This window comes from Bombus impatiens, unplaced genomic scaffold (genome assembly GCF_000188095.3).
Source record: "Bombus impatiens unplaced genomic scaffold, BIMP_2.2 scf_0154, whole genome shotgun sequence".
Taxonomy (NCBI): Eukaryota; Metazoa; Arthropoda; class Insecta; order Hymenoptera; family Apidae; genus Bombus; species Bombus impatiens.
Genome location: NT_176573.1, coordinates 190,106 through 215,673, shown reverse-complemented (window position 1 = coordinate 215,673; position 25,568 = coordinate 190,106). Strand labels below are relative to the sequence as shown.

At 32.8% G+C, this 25,568-nt stretch overlaps 3 protein-coding genes and 1 long non-coding RNA gene across 20 annotated transcripts in view; 2 read left to right on the top strand and 2 right to left on the bottom strand.

Annotated features, from left to right (window-relative positions):
- LOC100748359 (probable G-protein coupled receptor CG31760) overlaps window positions 1-9,292 on the bottom strand; it is a 69,658-nt gene extending 60,366 nt beyond the window's left edge. For 4 of the 5 annotated variants that reach the window (XM_012382486.3, XM_012382488.3, XM_012382487.3 and 1 more), the window contains exon 1: window positions 9,017-9,292. The gene's annotated coding sequence lies outside the window, so the exon portion shown is untranslated. The remainder of the gene's footprint in view (window positions 1-9,016) is intronic. The other variant, XM_024365861.2, reaches the window with a different exon arrangement.
- On the top strand, window positions 3,165-5,169 carry LOC117151353. Its single transcript, XR_004461207.1, has 3 exons — window positions 3,165-3,719; window positions 3,817-3,973; window positions 4,957-5,169. It is a non-coding gene; the product is annotated as an uncharacterized LOC117151353 (long non-coding RNA).
- Window positions 9,293-12,354: 3,062 nt separating the features above from the next.
- LOC100748245 (PDZ and LIM domain protein 4-like) lies at window positions 12,355-15,441 on the top strand. Its single transcript, XM_003487420.4, has 3 exons — window positions 12,355-12,492; window positions 13,800-13,918; window positions 14,569-15,441. Exons 2-3 carry the CDS (start codon window positions 13,820-13,822, stop codon window positions 14,746-14,748), a joined length of 279 nt encoding a protein of 92 aa, XP_003487468.1. The 5' UTR covers window positions 12,355-12,492; window positions 13,800-13,819; the 3' UTR covers window positions 14,749-15,441.
- Window positions 15,442-16,550: 1,109 nt separating this feature from the next.
- The window catches only part of LOC100748123 (dual 3',5'-cyclic-AMP and -GMP phosphodiesterase 11-like), a 141,726-nt gene continuing 132,708 nt past the window's right edge, over window positions 16,551-25,568 (bottom strand). For 11 of the 13 annotated variants that reach the window (XM_024365868.2, XM_003487419.4, XM_033319445.1 and 8 more), the window contains 11 exons: window positions 23,706-23,954; window positions 23,403-23,513; window positions 23,213-23,310; window positions 23,046-23,109; window positions 22,717-22,952; window positions 22,519-22,618; window positions 22,117-22,371; window positions 21,927-22,036; window positions 21,433-21,838; window positions 20,757-20,840; window positions 16,551-19,326 (listed from right to left, as the gene is read on the bottom strand). In XM_024365868.2, coding sequence (XP_024221636.1) covers window positions 19,153-19,326; window positions 20,757-20,840; window positions 21,433-21,838; window positions 21,927-22,036; window positions 22,117-22,371; window positions 22,519-22,618; window positions 22,717-22,952; window positions 23,046-23,109; window positions 23,213-23,310; window positions 23,403-23,513; window positions 23,706-23,954 — 1,887 coding nt within the window. In that variant the 3' untranslated portion in view covers window positions 16,551-19,152. The remainder of the gene's footprint in view (window positions 19,327-20,756; window positions 20,841-21,432; window positions 21,839-21,926; window positions 22,037-22,116; window positions 22,372-22,518; window positions 22,619-22,716; window positions 22,953-23,045; window positions 23,110-23,212; window positions 23,311-23,402; window positions 23,514-23,705; window positions 23,955-25,568) is intronic. The other 2 variants (XR_004461204.1, XR_004461203.1) reach the window with 2 other exon arrangements.

Below are 25,568 nucleotides of genomic sequence, written 5' to 3'. Positions count from 1 at the left end.
ATGAGTAACAGTGTTTCACGAGGAAGAAAAAATGAATAGGAGTAATATTTTCTCAGAAATAATATTCGTATATATGTATATAGGTATATATCTCTTTGCCCATATATTGCTTTAATTAAAATTGCCAGTTTGTTTTAGGCCTTCAGTGTTAGTAAACTAATCTACATATTTTAGATGTGTAGTAATCATATAATACTATTCGAAATTTTGGAATCACATGTTACTTCGTCTTCTTAACTGATAATATCAAATAAGCACATTAGTGTCACTTCTCTTATCACTTGATAAATATATATGTTATTAATTAAGATACACATAATCAATTAATGGATGCGTGTTGTATAAATTCAGGAAAAAATGTTCATTCTTAATAATAGTGACAATTGTACAATCTGAAATTCTGCTTTTATCTTTTCTTTATTTACCATTTATCGCGAAGAAACTATCTGTAATCTTTTCTTGCGAAGAATTTTTATTATACTTTGTAGAATCAACATTGTAGATCAAAATGTATGTAATAAGTACTTTTTTCATGCGAAAGAATATATTTTTGGCATATTTATCAATATTAAACTTCAAAATTTAAAGAGATAAATTCCTTAAAGTAAGGAATATTACAATTTACATTGTTATAATTACAATTTTCTTAATAAAAAATAATAACTTAAAAAAAAATAATAAAAAATGTTAGAGGCACAAAACTGTTGTTTAATTATGCGTAGTTTATAATGTCGATATTCCAGATAGAAATGCTATGGCGTTATTGCACTGTTATTATCATAGTCACGTTTCAAATTTTGAGATATTGTCATTTTTGAGTTGAAATTGTTATGAAAACGTAATCATTGTCCCTTTCCAAATTATTTCCATTTTCGTGACAATACCATCCTGTCTTTGTTCGAAAATTTCCTTGATTTTCTTATTAGAATATTTCACGATATCGCTTTTCACGCTACTGATAGTAGATATTGACATTTCCAATGTTCCTTCTTGCTAAAAAATAATATAGCCTGTAAGATAGCAATTGGGCGTGTCAACGTTTCAGAAACAGTGAATATGACAATACGATAAGATAAATTTTACGTCACGTGTGATCTAACTTTTTCGCGTTAAGAAATAATTTTTTTTTACGATTCAATTGGAAAGTGTTATATGAAAACTAAAATAATGGATGGTTTTATGTGTAAATGAGATTATCATACGATGCCATAGTACTTTCGACTACTAACATGGGGTTAGCCATTGAAGATAAGAATGGACAGAAAAGGCACCTTGACATCGGGCACAAAAAGGCTTTTTAGTTCCCCGGGCTATATTCGCAGCGTTGATGATAACTTCCCAGTTCAATAAAACTTATTTTTTTGGCAAAACGATATTTCTTTTTATTGTGAATGTCGGAAACCCTTAGGCAGTGCGATGGCCGTGGGACATAATAACGTTTCACTGGTATCGCTTCCTTTAATTTTTCTGAGTACGATATACATCTGAAGCAACGGTTTCATTTCTCGGTCGTAACGAAAAATACAAAATTCCCTGATGCTACCATTAAATACAGAGAAGAACCTTGTGAGGGTGCATGGGCCACGCATTTGCACGTCGTTTCGAAGAACGTAGTTTCTCAGCCCGGCATCGTCTCCTTTCGAAATAATCGTACGAGATCCGCTTTTCATCTACGACCAGGTATTTCGAGCGATTTGCCTGCGACAAGTAAAAATAAAGATGCCTATCTTTAAGTGGCTATAGCACTGAATTATGAATTCTGAGTTCGTTGTTACGCAGTCTCAGATCGAGGAAGAATAAAAAAAAAAGATTCATTTTTTCGCGATCCACTTCATCAATAGGATTAACATGTCCGCGATTATCAACTGTCTCGACAGCTGATCAAAGAAGCGCAGCACAGTGAGACGTTTCGAGAGATATTCTGAAATCTAATCGCAGACCGACTCAGGGGCCTTGCTCAGAGGATTTTATGGTTTTGGGGGAATCAGCAGAAACTGAAGCTTTGGACATGACTTACTGAGTCAGATGTTTTTGCGTTACACTGCCTATTCTAGATAAGTACCGGTACTCATCATACCAATGAATTATGAGAAGCTTTATCTAGCATCGTCTACGCGTGACGGATGTCTGGATTTTAACTACTGTTTCAGTTTAAACCTTCTATCCCCAATGTGATTAAACCGTCTCTCTACAAGCACGGGATAATAAAATGATTTCTGCGTAAATTCTATGAATACTATATACAGCAGTTAGTTTCGTAATTTACACGATATGAACTGGGACACGAAATTAAGCTGAAAATAAATATTTGAATATGCTGTTACATGCTTCTAAATATCCAGATTTGAACGCTTCGACGCATTGATTGTTAATAATTCTGCGTTAATATTTATAAATATCTGTGAGTCTTATTGTAGAATGATTCATCGAAGTACTTGAGCATTTGCTATAAAAAACTTATAAGAATATACATATTATGTGTGTCATCTTATACGTGAAACTTCGTGACGTATCTGTCGTAATTATCCGGATAGAATTTGAATAAATCTGAAACGATTAAACATTACCAAATTCGTTTAAACTCGATAAGAATGTAATCGTGAAACGTTGTATATTTCATATGTATGTATGTATGTAGGTATGTGCATATAATTTACAGATATATTTTTGGAGAATTGTATTCTTCCCTTAATACAAAAATAGCAAGATAATAATGTCGTCGCATATCTCTGCAACCATTTACGGTACATGTGAATAGTTTGTTTCAAGTTGAATCATTCAAGGGATTTACCAAAGGATATAGAAATCCTATAGCGTGGGACGTGAAAACTGCGTCTTTTGATTCGAGCTGGCTCAACGAACTTGCCTTTTACTTTAGCATAAACTTATCTTGAGTACGAGCCCTTTAAAAATGTATTTATATCCTCTACCCTCGGGATAGCTGACGTAGAAAAAAATACTTAACTTCTTCAGATCATTTTCCACCCAATGCTTAACCAAATGTGGGGGAATTTGTAATCTTAGAAACTTGAGGAAGCACCAAAAACGTAAATCGGCCACAGCGCTTCGATACTTAGAGATGTTCAAAGAGGTAGGTCTTTTATTTATTTCCGACTATCCTGTTCTAAACTTAGAAATATTATCGCGCAATGCTGCAAATTCTCTTAAAGAGCAGACAAATTGATTTATACATAGAACATTGGGACAGGCTTGGAAAGTTTCACGTACAACATACGTACAAATTTCCACCGTATGAGAAACGATATTTACGAAACCAGTCCATTGTCGTTTGACAGAAAACATCCGGTAGCATTAACAAGATTGCGGATCATCTAAAAATTGTAAGCATGCTTACCTACTTAACAACGACGACCAGCCACTGCGTAACAGATGAAACGAAATAAACTCGATTGAACGCGTGGTTGTATCTTGTCCGGAATATCAACGTAGGATGTACCATCAGTAATGATCAACGAAAGTCCTAAAGAAGTGACTCAAATTGCGAATTCGTGCTCAAGTGTATTGAAATTCTCGAAACACCTTCGAATTGCTTTTTTAATCTAACGTGATGTTATTATATTTAACTGTGATCTTACGTCGATTCGCGTGATTTCCAATGACTGAAATTGATCGGTGGATGCAACAGAGAAAGAAATTAAAAGAAAAAGAAAAAAATTCTATTCAATATTTGCACGCTTCGAAACACTCACATGTGTATAGTATGTATACTGTTTGAATATGTTTAGTATCTCTTAGAGAACGATGAATGGAGCTACTTTATACTTACGAACAATTTTCGTGGCTGATATGTTTAAGGAGATCTTGGTCGTTCGAAGGCAAGCTGGATTGAGATAGCAACGACAGGCAGCTATTAAGGTCAACAACGGATTTCAGGAAAAATCGATAGACCGGATAGAACGACCCTCGATGGATATCGGCCTGTTTAGAATCAAGGGCTGCATAGAAGAAGCGAGTAAGCCTTTTTTTAATTCCCTTCATCATCTTCCCCTAAGGTTACGCTGCAAAAGGAGCAAGGAAAAGAAAAAAAGGACTCTTATTGTTCCAATATTGTCTTACATCTTTTGCCCGATGGTACACTTTTTTTTGTTGAACATTATACTCTTGTAATTTTATTAAACACGCTTTCGCTGTTATGCACCACGTACTTTGAAACTAAAACTACATTTCGCATGTAAGATAATCAGACCATGATGGCCATGGTGGATTTTTACGCGTTTATAGGAACTCTAAAATGCACAGGATGCAGATGGTATGAACAAAGTGTATGAAATATATAAAGTATAGTGCTCCCTGTAATACTTGAAACAATTTTCTATCGAACTTATGCTTCTTTAATTACATTCGCGAGAAAAAAAAGCAAAAGAATTTGCGTAGAAATCCGCGGTTTAATGATGACAGGTAGAAAAGTATAATACAAAAACTGTCTTTTTTTGTTTTTGTTTTAGTAATGTCTATCTTTTCAATCTTCGTCTTCCGAAAATCGAACGTAATCGAGGTTTGTTTCATTTGAGGCAAGCAATTTTAGTCTCAGCAATGTTCCAGACTATTAAAAAATCATAAAAATGTTTTCTGATTTCCTTAATTAGAGATTAGCGTGGAATAACTGTAACGTCCAATGTCTCTCGCGATAGCTGTCAGTTTTCTAGATCATTCAGTTAGATATTTGTTTGATAGACTCGACAATCGGCAAAATATGAAATTACAATAATGTGTACAATTTCAGTTCAGCTCATTGAAATGTTAAACATTCATTCGATTTCGTGCGAGCTAAGATTCGCTTAAAATGATTTGTTAGAACGACACGTTAAAAGATATCGACTTTTATTGATCGGAATATCATTGGCAATTTGACATCAATCGTGTATAATCTTCTCATAGACGATTGATCTTTATGGTGTTTCATTCTAATTTCTTTAAATTCCTTTTGTATAACAGACAAGATCAGCCTGCTGTGAAGTGTCAAAAACTACTCGTGGCTGGCAGCCAATAAAGCAACAAAAGAGGGAAAGCTGGAAATAGCTCGGCTACCAGAAAACAATAAAGCAGTTGAGGCATTATGCAATGAAAATCTCGTTTTACTTAAACAGCGTTACCGAAATCTTACAATGTAGGCGGATAAAGATGGATAAACATTGTAACCAAAGCGATTAAAATCATTGAAATAAAAAATAAAATCTTTAATTACCTTTCGGCAAAATATTCCCTTGAAATTAAATTCCAATCGATAAAGTATATTTTAATTTGTTTTTAGATTTAAAAGTAAAGATTTAACTTTCAGACTATCATTTCCCCTCCATGTACATAAACGTTGCACAAGACTTTAAATAATTACAAAGCTAAGGGAAATGAAGATCCTTTTATGTATATCGTTGGCTTAGGTTTCTAATTAAAATGTTTATTGCATTGGTTTGATGATTGAAATTTTTATAACGTAACTGCAACAACATTTTATATATATTTATTACGTCAAAGAAACATACATTTTAGACGTTGTATTGAACCAGAAATTCAGGAATCGCCAACGTCAAAAGTAGAACCTGCGATGAGCAAATATATGATATTTAAAAGCACTGAACTACTAAACAGGATTTCATCGAGCTTTTTCGTTGTCTAGTCGTTCTACAATTACACGGATTAGTCTCTTTGTTGCATTAAAGCCGAACTTAATCCTTAGGTAAATGAAGTTCAGTTGGAATTGGTTGGTTTTTAAACTTCTTATACGGTAATTTCTCACTCTTCTAAATAACTTCTGAATAAACTTCGAATTTCTTTTTATACAAACAGACATTTAAAACTCGCAACTGCGATAGCAGCTGTTCGCTACTGTTTTAGCAGATCTAATGATAATTTATTAATAATGATTCTTAGACTTGACACGTAGATAGTTTCCACTAGCTACACTATCTACGCTTAGTTAGTTTCTGTGTAACGTATTCATCGCATTATTATAATGCGTTATCACAATGTTACGGTAGGGTTTTTAAAAAATACAGGTACCATGATTTTGAGATAAACAATATCAATGTCATTGAAATAATCGTTAATAAAATTTGTTTCTAATTGGTGATATTATTTTTTTATGTAACACGCGAAAAATAAGACATATACAGGTATATCTTATTTATAATAATTGTAATTCATCTTCATGTTAATAATTGCACATACGTACGTAGGTATACACTTCGTATTTAAAGTTGCCACATTTTTCGAGAACGTGAACGTTCATAATAATAACAGTAAACTGTGGAATATCTACTTTCATTTGTCCAAATTTTTTACATTTTACACGTATTTGTTTAATTACGTTTCGCAACATCAACTGAACATCGAATTATGCAAAATCTAGTTTACCTTCGTTTACGAAATTATACAGAATAATTTTAATTTAATGGATTATTCAAATGGTTTATTTGAAATATATGGAATTCACAAATTTGCAGAAAACTTGCAAGCCTTCGGATGATGTCATTTTATATTAAACAGTAACCGATTATGGTTAATTGTTGCACGTGTGACAACACGTTATAAATTATAAATATTATATTTACATCTAAAGGACGAATGTCACATAAATATCGATGACTAATATCTTCATTTGAAATATATATCTATTTTAAATATTATTAATGAGAAGTATACGTATAACAGGAAAAAATAGAAAAAATTACCACTTGTGAACAAACCACCAATTAGCTCGAATATTTGAAAATCATAGTAGATCAATCAAACCGAGCGCCTGACGAAAAGCTACTAGTATTTTTGTCCAAAAAGCATTTATTTCATTGGACGTATTTTAATTGTGATTAATAGATCTTTGATAATGCAAGTTACTGTTACCAGTGATCGTTTTTATAAGAATCTAAGCTTAAACGCCGTGTAACTAATTTAAAATGTTTTATTTACTTTCAAATTTCTAGTTTAGAGATTTTGATCTTTTTGTTTCAGTTAGAAGATTTTGACAATATCCAACAGTACATATTTTCATGTACGAAATAATTTGTATAAACCACTGAGTATATGCGATAATTTTTGCGAATTAGAAATCCATGAGAAAAGAAACAAATTAACGTTTGAAGGTAAATGACCAATAGTTTGGTTTTACATATGTTAATTAACGCAAAATTTTAACATATTTACTGAACTGTGTAAACGATATTATATCTTCTTAATAAAACTCTGGTTTAAGAACATATTTGTGTCACATGTTATTTAAACATCAAACATATACACATTCAACGCAAATTCATAAGATCCTTATTAAATTTTCACTCTATGTATTTTATATACAATGCATTTGAAAATCTATTTTGTCAGATGTCTTTTCAGTATAATATCTTCATATATTTCTTATGAAAAAATTGTTTGTAATTCACGTTCGAGGCGGAGATTTCCAACAGACGGGATGAAAATTTTATTTGCATAAATTTTTATGAAGAATTAATTCAATTCGTATAAAAACAAAGGAGTCTAATCACTGTGAATGTTTTTATTTAGACAGCCTGTGTTCTTGTTTGCATACTAACGTTGAAACTTATTAAGACTATAATGTATCGTTTGCGTATCATTGTATCTAAGGGTTGTAGGTATCATGTTTATTTATATAATGACAATAGCCATGACCTTATAATAATATAACACAAACGATTTCAAGCCAATTAAAATCAAGCCAATGTTCGATCAGATAAAATCTATCTTCAAGTAAATAACAGCAAATTGAATGTTAAAGAACTATATTTAATATTTTATAAAACCATAAAATATTATTCAAAAAAGTTATTAAGTATGTTTATTTCTAAGTTTAGAAATTATTTGTTTGTATCGCTGGAAATATAGTAAATTTCTATAATACAGCTTTCTCTGTGTAACATGGTTTCTCAGTGTATAAATGTTATTTAAATATTAAAATTTAAATATTAAAATTAAGTATTGAAATAATAATGCGTTCAATGAATAAGAATGAACATATTCAATTTTAATTACTGGAATTAACAGAATTTCTCCGTTTCACCCTAAAATACACAAAATTGTTATGGTTTGAGGATTTTTCAGATGTAATATTATTCTATATACATAAAGACGATACACAGCCAGAGACAAACGTTTCATTGATCTGTAATAATATCATTTCATATTTTACGCCTTGTAGTTGAGGTTTTCTTAATTATCGCTATAATTAGAAAATATGTATTCACCTATTTTTGGTATTCAATCACATCACGCAGAATCAGAAAGTAATGATCTTGTGCGACGCGTGTACGCGGATATTTTATAATGATCAATATACAATTTAAAGCAGAAAACATGTTGCATCGACAATAAGATACGCGCTTAGCAACACGATTAATAGCTGACACAATCGGTCGTTTATCGTTAAATGTCGATAAATGTTGCCTCTCGCTTACGAAATATGTTCGTCCATTCAACCACATAAAAGCCTCTTGTTCCTTTCAACGCGAAGAATATATTTTGATCTTGACAAAATCTCGAGTGTCGTACGGAAGGACGTACAAGTAGAATGTTCTACGCAAATACAAATTTCTAGCAATTACAAGTACATCAAAATTACAAATATACATGCACGATAAATGTACGTATCACTAGATCTAAAGTTATTACCCTCGCGCGAATATTGAAAGGTAGAAATCCGTGGTCTTAAAAAAAAAAAAAAGAAAGAAAAAGAAGAAAAGGAGCGAGTAGGTAAATATCGTTCGAGCAAACGGTCCGAATTAGCGAGGATTTCTCAAACACTAATTTACAGCGTCTATCTGTCAGGGTATTCCGTGTATTCGCATCCTAATTCACGATCCTGGTATCCCAATCTCCGTCCTGCCGAGCTAATTCAATAAGCTCGCCTGCATCCAGTGACGACAAATTTCGCTACTAACGAAATTCTTAATGGATTAATCGCGGCGAGGATCGAATCGAAGCAAGATCCGTCTAAACTGGCTAAGCTTATCATCTTTCGACGAGCGTCGTAACATAGGAATATACTTACGAGAAGTAGCCCTTGCCCTCTATTTCCAGCAGCATCTCTTGCAGCGATAGAACGTTAGAGAAACCCAAACAGAAAATGGATCACAGTCACACTGTTAATATCGAGAATATCACACACGTAACTGATATTTATGGATAGCGATCTCGAGATTCGAGGCGATTCGTTTTCACTGACGAGAGTGAAGAAAAAGGAGGAAGTCGCGCAGAAACGAAGAGGTTTTCTACGGCTGCAACGAACGAGGGTTCGTTCGTGACTGCTTAAAGGCCAGTCGGTTGTGCAGCTGGAAGCGGGGCGTGCGCCCTCCGCAAAATCAAACTTTGCCTCCACTCGAGGAAATTCACCACGGGTACGGGCTGCGTCGCTTCTCTTCGCCTCGCCACGCCGCCCATAACCACGGATCTCCTAGCTACGTGGCCCATCGCCTCTCTATAGGGTGGTTTGGAGCAACTAGCACATTTCTTGTTTGATTGCAATTAGATGAAAACGTTGAAACGATTTGAAAAGCTCTATCGTTCTATGATAAAACGTTGCACCTCAATACGGCGGTGAATTGCAGAATTTTTTCGTTTCTTATAGAAGAATGGGGATCGATTCTGTGTTCGTTTTTATTATTTGAAATAAAAGTCGTTATTTATAGATAGTCATTTCGAAAAACGATTCGTTAATGGTTTTACGCTTGAATTAAAAGAACAGCTTTCAGTTGCGTTCTAATCTATTCTAATTCAGTTGAGTATATATATATGGTATGAATTAAAATTCGTTTATATACAACAGAACTGATAATTATTTTGCAATTTCTCGATATTTCTCACGCTGAAATATTTACATTCCATTTTATGCAAACTAGTACGGCTTATCCACTAATTGGTGTATCTTAAGTTATAAGCTTATCTTACACTAGTATAGTGTCATTAATTAGTCCACTCCTAATTTTATAAACGCATGATATCCTTGCAGATTGAACTCTAATTTAATGTTTAACTATCTCTAGATTGGTCCTTGACAGTCGGAAGATTCTTGTAGGATTTATAGAATTCTAATTGCACAGTTAATTGCGCAGTAAATTAAATAGTTTGCAAGATATATGAAAACTAATTAGAAATAACGAAAATCGCATTATATAACCAGCACTGCTGACAAAATTTAATCACCAAATAAAGTACAATATTCGGAAATGGATTATGATTTTATACAAAGCACGTTCAAACTTTGATAAGTTCATTTTTTAACCAATAACTGATATTTTGAACCTTATCTTTAATCCAATCTTTTAATCTTGGTTCATAGTTTCATTCTCCTTTCTTTTTCTTCTTTTAACATTAAATGCTACTTATAACTATTTCAAGTTGATAAAGAAATTTACAGTAGGATGCAAGTTAAACAGGTGTGGAACTATAAAGTTGGTACGTATGATGATGACGATTATTATTTTCCTCTTATTTCTCATATCGTGCATAATTTTTTATTCTAATTATATAAGAAATCTTTTGTCTTCTCTTTAAACTTCCTCTTCGGTGCGATCTGATAAATAAGAAATTAATAGGTGTAGCATCTGATAACCATGAATGATAAAATAAGTTACCATAATGAAAGTAATTTATTCGTAACTGTATATTTATACTACAAACTATGATATATATATACATATGTATTTTATAAAATACATAATAACTTCATGATATCCTTGCAGATTGAACACTAATTTAATGTTTAACTATGTCTGGACAGGTCCTTGGCAGTCGGAGAATTCTTGTAGAATTTATAAAATTCTAATTGCGTAGTTAGTTGCGCAGTAAATTGAATAATTTGCAAGATATATGAAAACTTTATATAAATATATATATAAATAAATACTCATGGTTCAAAGAATTATTGACATTTCTCTACCAAAGTACGTCAGTAGTCCGTCGTATCGAAAAATTAGTTATTTAACGAATGGAATTAGGTGCCTCTATAAATGACTTGGTAGAAAATGAAATTCTACAATTGGTTTCTACTGATCCATCAATATTTATATCTATATTGGCTCCGTCTTTGTTAAAAGTACAGTAGAAAGTTCCAAGATACCTAGAATTTATGCGAATAATAAATAGACCTGTGTATAAAATTTATACAGTTCTATTCCTGCACTATCTCAAAATATTTTAATTTCTTTCTAAAAAGGCCTATTTTTCAGTCTACATGAGAATAGAATTATCACGCTTCGTTCGCTCTAAAACGAATGCCATTTTCTGAAACATACAATAGTATAGCAAAGCCGAAGTTGAGCGAAAATCGGCAGTAAATTTATTGTACCAAACAATTTTATTTCGGCCAATTAAACCTTAAAATAGGTGCGCCTTTGAATCGACTAGACCGTTGAAACGGCCAATATTGCACTGTGTGACTCGTTCTTAGAAACAAGTACCCAGTACTCGTAGCGGTACTTCAGCATTTCAATGAGAAGCTGTTCTTAAGAAGTGAAGGAAATACTTAATGATGCTTTTCGTTATCTCGGAGAAATATAAGGGCCTAGTAATTATGGTAATACAGTACCTTTTTACCGATCTTACGTGTGAAGCAAGCTTTACAAAATATACTAACATAAATACATTATATACATAAAAATAATATCTTTCATCGCTTTCCTAAAATAGATAACCGTACACCGCGGCGATTCTTTCATACACGGTACATTAAACTAATGAAACGCAATTAATTTTTGTTCGAAACATTGCACACTTATGCCGAGATAATTATGAATCGACCGGGTTAACATCACAAGATATTCATCCAATTAATGTCATGAAATTAACATTGTGTAATCGATTTTGATGATAAAACAGACATGTTTACTTTATGTGTTCACGGCGTTCGACGAATGAAATAGAATTCTTTTAGTTGTTCAATTTTATGACCAGTGCCATACTTGAGATTCATTTCATGTCTCTGCGTGTTTAACGTGTTGTATCGATTTTCGCGGCTTTTCCAACAAACGCGTAGACATTATAAGTTTATTAATTAAAACCACGAAACCGTTCCATTACGTTAAATTGACGATATTCGATACATCTAAAAATTCAATTTATTAAACGATGAATTACAACCCGTATAGATAGAACCGATAAATGCAATTAGAAAGGGGTGGAGTGTGTTTGGTTTCAGCCGCATGTCTAGCACGGTCTCGCAACGCTTGTTGCATCTGAAATAGTATGTAGGGTATAATGTGTCTATAGTACGAAATTCGAAGCTGGCCACGGCATTGTATTCGCTGCACTTGCTCTAGAATAGTGCAAATGGTGATATAGCGAATTAAGTCATGATCAGCTTTCGGGCATTGGCCATCGTTTATTTATGTGCGCATACTCGTGACACATCGTACATGCTATCGACGGATATCTGTCTCCGCGACATTTCGCTCTTTGATCGAGCTTCTTCAGAGTTCGTATCCTTTTATCGAAATTCGAAGGATTTTTCGTATTGTCGTATTACTTGAGGTGAGTGAAAGAAATTGATTTCTTTTCTTCCATCTGTCTACCACTGTGCAACGCTTGAATTGCGAGCATTTGCGTACAAATAAGTCGATTTTCAAATAAACGGACTTCGTTAAGCGCGATAACAAAATAGAGTAAAGATTACGCGTGATTAAAAAATCATAAACAACGAGACATGGTGTGTTAATAATCGGTTTTCAGTATCGATGAATCGAACAAGTGTTTGACATGGATTTTCGAAAAAAAATTATACACAATTTTGCACTCACAAGAGACACTTAACGAGTCACGGGTTTAAGTATATCAAATTATCGCGTTCAGCTTTGTTTATAATCATCTATTGTTATCTGTTAATCGAGTTAACTGATGACTCGGGTCCTTAGTTTTTTAAATATAATAATTTCTTTATTTAAGAATCCCATATCTTTTTATGTGTAGTTTTATTTATACCGCAAATAAGTTACGTGATATTAAGGTTTGAAGAATTAAAATCGATCTATTTGAAATAGAGTTACCTTTGTGAACATTCACTCTCGTGATTAGGGAAATTTCTAATTAAACAAGGATTCGATTAGGCTAAAGGGTTGAACCTCTGTCACCAATTTTATGTTCGTTATAAATTGAAACTGTTAGTACATATACATTTCTATTTTTAATTTCGTCAACGCTGCATAAAACGTTGGAAAGTACTGCCCCGATCGTCCAATTTGTGGAAATGTTTGACTGACTTTCTTCCTACATCGTATCTCATAAATCGACTAAGAAACTTTCCTACAAACTCCACTTCCGATAAATCGTTAAACGATCGGTAGGTAACTTCCGATTAATTGCAAGATTCTTGTTAACTTTTTCATCCTTGTGCCTTGAAAACTTTCCAATAACGCGTATAGTAACATTCTCTGATAACATTTAAACGTTAGGCGTTACTTTTACTGAGAGGAAATACACAAAGGAGATATTCCAGCTTAAATTTCTAACACCTAAGATACTCACAGTGAAAAAAAGATCGATACATAATATCCAAACGATCGATATTAAAATAGAAGAATAAAAAAAAAACTAAAACGAATTAATTATCTATCAGTGATAAAAAATTTCCTCAATATACAGTTTACCTTTATGCTAATTTCGTTAGTTACAATGCATCGTAATTTCACTTTACGGTAAATTTTCAAAATTCTTTTTACGTAATTTATTTTTTACAACAGTTTCAAAGAAGAAAGGTTACTGTACTTTAACGATTTCTATCACTGTACATTAATTTGCAACTGTTTTTAATTATATTATTAAATCTCGTGTCTTTGTTACAGGCGATCATCTTTCAATTACTATGGACGTTGATATAAAACTCTCTAGAAGCAGCAATCAAGCTTGGGGCTTTCGATTGTCCGGAGGGGCTGACTTTAGTTTTCCGATGACTGTTGTCAGAGTAATATATAGCATGTACTCTACTCTAATCTACTAATATTCATTGCAATCGTACAAGAATCGCGCTAGTAAGTCGATTAATAATTCTCATACGTGTTAAATACATCGTGTTTTTCGATTGGAAGCGTGGATCGCGCCACAATTCGATAATATCGTATATTTGAAAAAAACTATCGCGGAAAATATTCACGTTTTCTGCTTTAGAGATTTTTATCGACATTGCATTCGTATCGGATCGCGTGACCTCGTTTTCCTTCGGCCTGAATCCTACGGCCGGCCCAGCGGAACATCGTTCTGAGAAAAGAGGAAATCATTAATCGAATCGTAGATGAGAAACTGCTGGATATTTGTGAATCTCAACAATTTTTCGTCGGCGGTAGTTTCATCCTTGGCTTGTATTTCGCTGTTACCTCGAGTTTCCACGGCGAGATCTCTAATAGCAAAATTCGACTTCGCTATAATCACTTCGATAACACATTTTCTCTGAAGCTTTTTTATTCGATTGCAATCTTGCAAGTTGTAGCAGTTGCTATGATGGTATCTACAACGCATGTAACAATATGTGACTGTAGTAACGTTTTAGTGAAAGTATGCAATGTTCGAATAGTCATTGAAATTTAATCAAATAAAACGTTTTCTTTTAATTAAAAGGTATCTCTCGGGGGATTGGCCGATCAAGCTGGGTTAAAAGCTGGCGACATAGTGACTAAAGTGAATGGCGAAGCTATACAGCATTTGAGGCACTGCGAAGTTCGTGAACGCCTTGTCAATTCCGGAAATGAAATCATGTTGTCGGTCGTGCGAAATCTGAAATTTAAACGAGCCGTTTAACGAAAATGTTCATCAACACGCATCTCGCTGCGCGATACCGATAATCATTCTATTTTTGTAAACAATACGATGAGGATAAACGTTTTATTATTGACAGTCAATTGTACACAATATTAATTAGCTACAGGATACAATCGTATCGATATTCCTTGATCAATATTAAACTCCAATTTTTACGATCTACAAAGTTTTGTTATTATTAAAGTATATTGGTAATCATGCTCGTTCGATAAATCCGTATCATTGTACATACCTTGTATCAACATTTTACCATACCACGGTGTTAACTGGTAATTGCAAAAGAATTTCGAAGAAGAAATAAATCGTCAACCTACTCAAGAGTAACCGAATGTTTTATTTTCGATTGTATTAATCGATGTTACCTTTAATTTGAAACTGTAATAAAAATATTATTTGTTGGCTATTTTTCATGATGGTTCTGGCATCGGTAATCAAGGTCCATCGAGACAAGCTTGCAACATCATGTTGTCGTTACGTGTCAGCGATTGACCCACATTGCAAAATACAATTTGTCAACTATTGATCCGGCCTCCTCTATGATCGTACATACCTTCTCTGGCTATGAGTCATCAGTCCGTTAAGGTGACGTTTTAAAGTACAATTAATCGTTCTATTCAAATGATGGATCAAGACTTTGTATTGTATTGCGCTTAAGAAGAATTAATACCAAAAGGTCCCAATTGCATATTTTATTTTTATATCTTTACTATTTAACATCAAATTTATAATTGATAATCCATATACGCCGTATATTATCTAGTTACATGACATCGAGAATGCTTCTGACAGTTGAAATATGTAGAACAAGCGGAATATTGCAGATTGAAAAGATTAAAATGTAGAGATTGAAAACTGATGAGTATACATATAGGTATAAATTTTAATATTTACATCTAGCACAACTGTAGCTTTCATTTTACTTTTTATCTTTATTGTATAATTAGATCGTCATAATTTAGTAAAATCGTATATACATACATATATCTTCCTTTTGTCAAGAGAAAGGCAACAGGTGATGGATTTCGTATTTTTAGTTGGAGTGGGATATACGTAAATCGGGGCAATGAACTTTGTGGTGAACTTGTAGTTCGAAAATTTTTTATATTACTATCTAGATAATTCTTTTCTTTTTTTAATGTAACAAGTTAGTTGCAGACAGAATATGGTAACAAACATTTTTTCGACAGTATACTGTCTAGATTATCTAGAGTATTAGATACGGTAAACCGTACGAATGAACTGAATGAATTCATGTATCAAGTTGAATAAAATATTCATATGGTTTCTTTATTTAACATAGGCACCTTCGCGAAACTCAATGATACATTAACATATTAAGAATACTGTAATTCCATGCAATACGAATATTTCCTTCGAAAGTTTAAAAGAAATAACGGGGAAAGAACGTTTTCCGATTATCAAAATAACGAAAAGAAAAAAAAAGAAAGAAACGCAAGCGTGTAAATTATTGTCACGTATTAAAATACACGTGTTAACGAACAAAATCAGAAGTAAATGTATCAGTGATTTTTTAATAATAGAAACACGTGATAGAATAAAGTAAATATTAATTGAAGAATCGACATAAATTTTAAGTGTGAAAATATCGTATCGATATTGCAGAGGTAAATTTTCGAAAATAATCTTTTATAAGACTAGGTTTAAACGTACATATACATATATGTATGTATGTATGTATTAATAGTGATATTTACTGGTGTCGCAGAGCATTCAATCTATAGGATATGATTTGAAAAACGGGAAAATAAAATGACTAAAGATAAGTTATAGATATATCACATAATTTAGTCTTGTTTTAATATATTAAATGTTCGGTATAATATATGACTCTCATACTATATGTTAAATCATAACGTAAACAACATACACGCTAAACAACTCCATTTTGACGTATCAATAATTTACACGAAAACTGTACATTATATCGCTTCTGTAGGCATAACATTCACTCGCACTGTAACAGACACACGGAATAATTTTTATCACACTTCTTATACATTCCTACTCCAATTATAGAGTCATTGAAATTAACAATTCATTAATGATTAGAAGAAAAAGAACATTCGAACGATAAAAGGAACATATATAAAATACGGACTACCAATATAAGTAACGATCACACGCGAACGAATCCTGAAGTGTTTTCGTCTTCGCAAAGCTACGTTTCTACCTTGAGGTTGGATATGTAACTCTGACAATATGCAACACTGCGAAATCGACAGAGGCCTCCCAAAAAATGAGTATCCTTCGATGATACAAATGGATATTTAGTAAACAAAAAATTTACTAAAATATCATGCTTGCGACGCACCGCCTAGCCAAACGTGTTTAAACTTCGCCTTTTAACGTCATTTATTTAGTTCCAAGCCTCGATATATCGATGTGTGTGTGTCAGTGTACAGAGCACTGATATAACACACAAGTCAGAATTTTTAACAACATTAATAAAATCGCAATGATATGTTCATTCTTTTGATCCGTAATTTATGATAATCGTTAATATACATTTACGATATAACAAGAACTTGTCTATCCGAAATTATAGAGACACATATTATACAGACGTCGCGTTTCTTACAAATATTTCCTAAATCTTAATTGTTATACTCTGAAACGATAGCTTTGCGCGAAGAGGAAAACGATTACTCGAATCTAAACGATGTTACAAAACATTCAAAATAAGCAAGATAAGCAACGAGAAAATTAATTCCCGTTACATCTAATCACTAATCGTAATAATTAGCACGCGCAACAGCATTTGAAATCGTTGCGGTATCGAGTAATAAAAATCACGATTGGCCTTTATGTATAAACGTACACTTTGGTTTATGAATACATTATATAATTACACGAAAGACTCGATCTTGGTCGGACGAGTCCATAAATCGGAGACAAGTTCCCTGTAAACGCGATCTCAAGACAGAACTGTGTATTCTTTATCCGCATTTACGTAATTATCGTGGAATCATCTGTCTCGCTATAATTGAAGACCTGTAATTTTTTCAAAGAACGAGATTCATATACACATATGCTTAACATCTTATAAGCATTTTTCTACTCACTTTGTTACTTATGTATTTACAGTTTCATTTCTTATTTACTAAGAATTTAATAAGCCATACTCGTATAAAATTTGTATAACTATCAATGTTCCCTGTTAACAAAAATAAAAATAACGTCGTTTTCTTATCGCTTAAAATACTGCAAACGGACATATCTACAACATATTATAATTACACGTATAATAAGAAAAATGAAAGTAAATTTTGGACAAGCGACTCTTTGATCAAGCAATACATACTTTGATAATACGCATTTTAGTTTCAATACGTATTCAAAATTCAATTTCGCGTTTTTACTCGTTCCATCTCGTTTCGCGAAAGGCTTTGTTTAGATTTTTGAATAAAACAATGTCATTGTCATTTTATGAGTTCTACGAACGAAAAAAGAAGGAAGAAAAGAAGCGTTTAATGAGCGAACAGTATTATTTTATCTACTTCGATAGCACCGTCATTTCATCCTTCGCATGAAATTCTAGTGGATTACGCAATTTTATATATTTCCGCTGAAAAATACATTGCCGTAATTAATCGTCGATATTATATTTATACGTAAAAGCATAAAATATGTCACAAGCCACAGGTCTTCAATTCGCAATAGAATTCGCACACGAAGAGAAAAGAAGCTTTCTACGATCCTATTGGATTTCTCATATTCTATCGTTCTTCTTCTTCGTCCTCTCTGGACATCAAAGATCTGCCATAGTAAGTATACGTACAATACGATCAGGTACAAGAGTAGCATCTCGGGGTTGATCTGTTTTTAGAGAGGACGAAGCTTCTTGATCGTCTTAAACTAATCACCTTCAGCCTCCTTGATTTCTCTGAATTCATCGACCAACGTATAAAGCGTACACGATAATCTTGCTAGAAATAATTTTTATTCTTTTAAGATACTCGAACGAACGTAGGACGAATTATTTGCATTAAATTTCGACTTGGAATCACATGCAAATAAATAAAACTGGCAAACATTTGACACATACGATTAACGATCCATCGAAACAAACGAAGTTTTACATATGGCTTTGAAGAACTTTTTCTTTATATTTGTAATACTATGAACCATCGATACAAAGAACGTGCCGCGATGATCAATATTAATGAATAAATTAACTCACGATGTTTGTAATACCTAGTATCAAGACGAAGGTGTGAAGCTCTTCAAACGTATGACAGTGATCATCATCTGCTGCTCCCTTTGACATCGTGTTCTGTTTATTCTTCGTTCTAAAAAAACAGGTAGAAACTATCCGTGTACATTTGTCTCCATTTCATGTTTCCGCGTCCATCGAAATAATGACTACTGATCCGCCTGTTCCCTAGTTTCTTCGGTATCGGACACTGACAGCGTCCTATCGTGATTCGTGCAGTTGTCTGTTTTACATTTGGATTCCGCGATCTCGAGCCAATGTTGTTTATTCTTTCTAACACCTTCGACCAGTGGTTCCAATTTATCCGATAATAAAGCGAATGCCTATTTAGAAAAAGTCACTTTATATTTAAGGACGTTCGGTTTAACAATAGCAGGAAATATTTGTAACGTGTTGAAACAACAAGAATCCAAATACTAATTTATCGAAACTAACAGCGTGTAATTAATTCAGGCAAGATGAGATTATTACGAAAAGTAGAAAGCATTGCGCTAAACTAACATAAAGGAAATAAATAGAAGACTATCGTATATTAATGAAACGAGATAATAAAGAAATCATAGAAAAGTGGCAAGTCAATTTTGATTCTAGTGAAATTATTGTATCATTTTGTCATCATTAATCATTATCAAGTAACGTTGTGTATTTACTATAGTAGGTAAATATTAAATTCGTGAACCTTTTCCCCCATATTTAATGTAGTGAAATAACGTAACGTGAAAGCAACAAAACTGTATATAATATTGCAGATGGATATAATGCTAAAACATATTAGTTTACGATTTAAAAAGACAGTATAATTTTTTACAACATTTCTGATTTCGTGAACGCTACATTAATGTTAATATACAGGATGATCCACACGATTGATTCGAGTTATAACTTCTTTACCAATGAAGTTACAGAAAAGTGTTAAAAGAGAGAGACGAATGGAGAGATGAAAAGAGTACTACACATTCGTGGGACCATATTTGTTTTTTCATTTAGAACTGCAATGGTGAATGCGCAATCAACAACTGTATTCTTTTTCTAAATAGAAATTTATATCCTTTTACATAGACAGAGTCCTCTTATTTGTTCTACGTAGAAAGCTACTGGCATACAATAGTGAAAAAATTAGTTACTGAGATATTTTTAAAAAATGTCTTTATCGAAGAAGATGCTCAAATGCTTCTCCATTGCACTGTAAACATTTCAGACAACACTTTCCAATTGTTTCTATAACTGAGTTAAGGTGATCTCCTGTTATTGCTACACACTGCAATATTATCCGTTGCGTTGCATCCGCTGCAGAATTTATGGCATTTGAAGCGATGAATCGCCATGAAGCGTTCGAGAATCTCCTTTGATAAAGATATTTTTTTTTTAATATCACGATTATTAATAGTTTCTTTACAACTGTACTTATTGAAGTATTGACTTTTTTACGTAGAATGACAAGAGGAATGTATCTACGTGAAAAAATGTATACGTTTCCATTTAAAAAAATAACGTAATTGTTGATTGCACGTGTACCATTTAAGTTCTAAAAAGAACATGATCTTTTTCTTTTAATATATTTCTGCAACTGCACCGGTAGCGGAGTTATAACTTGAAGCAATTGTCTGAACTACCCTATTATTATATTTCTTTTACTGGTGTATTAACTTAAATGATCGATAATATGATTTAACGATAAGTTAAGAATTGTAACAAATATGATTGCTTTTTAGATGGTATTTTGCTATTGTCGATAGCGTAGAAAGCTAGTTACCTCGTAAATAGGGAGGCATATCGAATCGATGAAGCCAACTTGCATCATTGGCAGTTGGTCCTCCTTTTCCCGGTTCATAATGTCCTGCAATATCATATGAGTAACGGTGCTATTTTTGAATCATGAATAATTAACTAATTGTAATATGTACAATATTGTAAGCAGAAATAACTTATAACTGTTAGTAGTAGTAATAATTAGAAAATCATTAGTTATAAAATAATGTATTATATCATGCTGGATTAAAATAAAACAAAATATATTAAGTAGCAAATGGTTTATCTATAAAAATTTAGTAATGACTTCTATCAAATATACCTTTAGTTGATACCACAGATTTTTATTAGTAAGAACAAGAATTATTGGTTTACCATAACATGTTATTCTTACTGTTTTGTATACAATTACTCAAAAATCAAAGAATTAATCGTCTCAATTTTAAATGTTACGTATCATTAGGTCTGATTTTCTAGTACTTTAATATTATATTATATTTAATAATGCGCGATAGAAAAGTTCATTTCTCTACAAAAACTTCACTTAGAAAGATACATAATACATCTAATGCTGTTATTTTAATTACTGTCTTTTATAATTAGGTTAATGTCTACATTGTTTCCTGTTACTTATAACTACGTTATAATTAAATACTAAAGTTTAATTTAGCGATACATACAATAGGAGTGATATTGAGAGTCCGCCTTTCGATATCTCCTTGTTCAAAAAATTCGCTGCTAACTAATTCTGCCACTCTCTTTTCAACATCCCAAGGCTTAGTTATGGCTGCCAAATCACAAACGGTCATCAACATCCCTCTTAAAAGTTCTCGCTGATCACTGTAAGCCCAATTGTAACTTCCACCTTGAGCTAAGGTAAGGAAAGCCCCTCTTCTTCGGAAGTAAACCGCTAGATCGGTAGAGAGGATTGCTTCTTCGAGAACTTTTACCACACGAGAATATTCTTCGGGAGATAAATTTGATAAAATTTGATTTCCTTGACTACTTAATATCATAAGACACTGATCAAAGTGATGATGTTCCATCGTTGAAGTTGAGTAAAGCTGCGCCAATGGCGAAGATGCTCTGTTAGTCAAAGATTTTCCCTCTTTGTATTACCTTAATTTTTTACTGAAGCAAAAATATGTTTTCTCCTCGGAACGTTTGTACTTACTTGATTTGGAAAGAATTATTCGTGCCCCGGTGGTCCAGATCGTGACACAAACAAGCAATAATTAACGCGAGACATTCAATTTCTCCAAAAATTTTCCACCATTGCGTGGCCTAAAAAATAATACAAATTTATCGTTCGTTTTTAACATAATTCCATTCAATTTAAACTTAATGGCATTACTTTTACTTACAGTTAGAATGGCAAACATCATCTGCGCAACATTGAATGCGTGACGCCAATTGTGATATGTGACGTTTCGGTAATTCTTTTTTACACTAAGAAGCCAACGACAAAGAACGTCGTAGTCGATATGAAAACGTTCTACGAAGTCAAGATCCAAAAACATTCGAAGACAAGCTGTTAGAGTTTGATTGTCTTCCATATGAATGTCATCGAATTTAAAATCGTGCAATTTAAAATACGCTGCAGAAGGCACTCTTAAACCCTAGAATTGGGAATCGGATTTATTTTGTGCTATATAAAGTACGTGAACGTCATTGAACAGTAATTTTTGAATTCTTTGGAGAAGAAATAAAAGAAAAGTCAAATACGTTTGATCTTTACTATATCCAGTTTATAAAGCTAGACTTACCCTTAATCTTTGTGCATCTTCCAATGATGCAGAAGCATGGTAACTGAGCACTTCTAACGTGACACTCTGTTTGGCCATCGCTATTACAGCTTTCTCATACCTAAAGAAATAGTTAAACAAAATCAATCCTAGGGAATTCATTCGTTCCAATCGATTAATTATCAAACGATTTCAACAGTTTATTTCTTGCATATTTACATGTGCGTATTGTGAATTCCCATGCCACAGAAAATAGCAAATGCCTCGACGAAGTTCTCATCATTCTTCGTAAAGAGAAGATCGTCGAACTTGTTGATGAGTTGAATGACGCCGATAATCTGACCCGACGAGTTCTTGATGGGCATGCAGAGAATAGTACGATGTCTAAAACCAGAACCATCATCTACTGAAGGATCGAATCTTGGATCTTCGTAGGCGTTCGGTATATTCACGGTCTAAGGAAACGCAATAAAATATTTTCGGTTATAAATTGTGAAATCGGACAAAGTATTACGATAATACATTGCTCTGTTAACCAGTGCATTTACCTCGCCTGTAGTAGCGACATAACAAGTGATGCCGACATTTATAGGGAATCTGCCCTCGAATGGACTGCGTGAACAAAACCGAATACATATAAGGTTTCCGAGGAAATTGAATTATTGCTGGTAATTGAGTGAAGAGAAATGAGAACGTAATTACAAACTTCATTCACCTAGTGCGAGAATCTGAATCCTCGCCGGTGAGGTCGTTCGCCTCGAAATCAAACACTCGTGAGAAACTGCCCTTTGATGCCTTATGCACGAGAAGAACCTGTACAGAATATTGGATTTTACATTAAAAATGTTCTCTTCTCTGTATACGATACAAAGTACGTATATACCCGAGAAGGAGAACGCGTTTACCTGTACTCGTTGACACTGTATCAAGGATTGCGTATGCGTTAGAATCCTTAAAACCATATGTTCTATCGTGCTCTGCTCTTCGAAAATCATCCTAGCCAAGTCCAACAGAACCTACAGTAGCGAATAAAACACGCGTTTAAAATCACCAGCTTGTATCAAAGGCACAAAAGAAAATAGAAAGACCATAAACACGAGATTATGAATAATTTATGCATTATTCCTTATATTGTTTCATTATTTGTTACTCGTTACACGCGTGTAATTTCACCAGTTACAGAGTATTCCGTTTCTTCATCAACTGACCTGATTTCTTTTCACTTCTAATTGACTTTTTTCATACAGCTGCGCATTCCTTAATCCAATTCCACAGAATTGCAAGTATCCAGCGAAAATCTTTTCGTCTTGCGTAGTAAATTGACTTTCACCACCGAGTTTGTTGATAACTTGTGCAACTCCAATAACATCTCCGTTGCAATCCTTTATTGGCATACATAAAAGGGCTCTGGTTCTGTATCCCGTTAATGCATCAATTTCACGATTGAACCTCGCGTCCTAAGAACATATCATATTTATTAACATATAAGGAATAATTACAGGATACAATAAATAATGCTTCGGATAGTCATTTGATTCGAGGAATAGCACTAATTTTCAAACTCAGTCCTTGTGCAAACGTATATATACACAGCTTCACTCGAATTATTCGAACGACACACGTCTTTTATACATCTCTTTGCTTCTACTATAAAAATTACGTAAGAGTGCTTTGCTATTGTTGACGCATACGATTCTTTATTGGAACAATGAACACTGTCTTCATTGTACCATTAGTTAGAAATTGTACGTGTCACAGATTTCAATTATGCGAGCAATGTACATCGACTATTGATATCGTTCGTACAATTGTGACCCCTAACACAAGTTTAGATGTATAGTAAGTTATTGGATCGACGCAATAGTAAACTATAAACAGATTTGAAATTTTGGAACTATATTATATTAGAGAAGATAGAGAAACAAAATTAAAAAATCGTACAATAGCTTCTAAATATGTAAATATCAATTAACCATTTGTTATTCACCTTGATACAGAGTTAAAATTTTAATATTTTGTATCGATCTAGCAGTTAAATTTTATTTTGCAATACACGTGAAATCGACGAATCAATTCTCCATAGAGAAATAAATTATAGCTGATAATTCGTAGATCTGACGTCTAGGGACTAATAATTGCCGTAGTAAAATCACTTATCGTTGGTAATGTTATACAAAGAAAGTACAATGGAACAACGATAAATAAATAAAATAAGATCTTTTAAATATTGATATATAAGTACGAAACTCAAACGCAGTTCTTGATAGTTATTAGTTGCGCGGTAATTAAAACTAAAATAAGTTAAGTATTTAATTAAACTTAGATACTTCAGAAATACGACGTCTTAAAACGTTATGAGTAATTGATTATTAAAGAATTTAATGGAAACGTCGATAGTTTGAAGTTGGAGAACTGTAACGAAATAAGATTTCAAGAACTTTAATAATGTGCTTTAGCTATTACCAGTTTTCATTGGAATAAGAAATACAACTACGTAACTTCAGAAAGGTAATAAAATGAAATAAAATTCATAATTGGAAATAAATGAAATGTAATTTTAACGAACATTATTATTCTGTGGTATTTTGTTATTTAATATTAAAAAAAAAGATTAATTTGTAATATTTACACATATTGCGTTACTTGATTTACATATAATCATTGATCCTTCTAGTTCAATCCTTTCTTAGGTATTGGTAATTACACTAATTAATTATAGATTAATTATGTTAGTATACTTCTTACGCTCATGGTACGCGAAATATCAGACGAAAGAATATTTGATAAGCATACAATACTTAACAAAAAATAGAAACATTTTAAATTTTCAAGACTGAAGTCCTTACAACGAATGCTCTCTGTGAATTCTAATTAGTTTTCCATTTTTACTAGTTTGACATTTTATGTATTAATATTGTAATGATGCTGATCTAAAATATTCAATGTATTAACGTGTTCCGTATAATTTTCGTTTTTTTCATTCAAATTACTACGTCACGATTATATTACGGAGCATAGATTTATTACACTAAATAATCTAAATTGATTTTTTTCTATCCTCGAGTTTACAA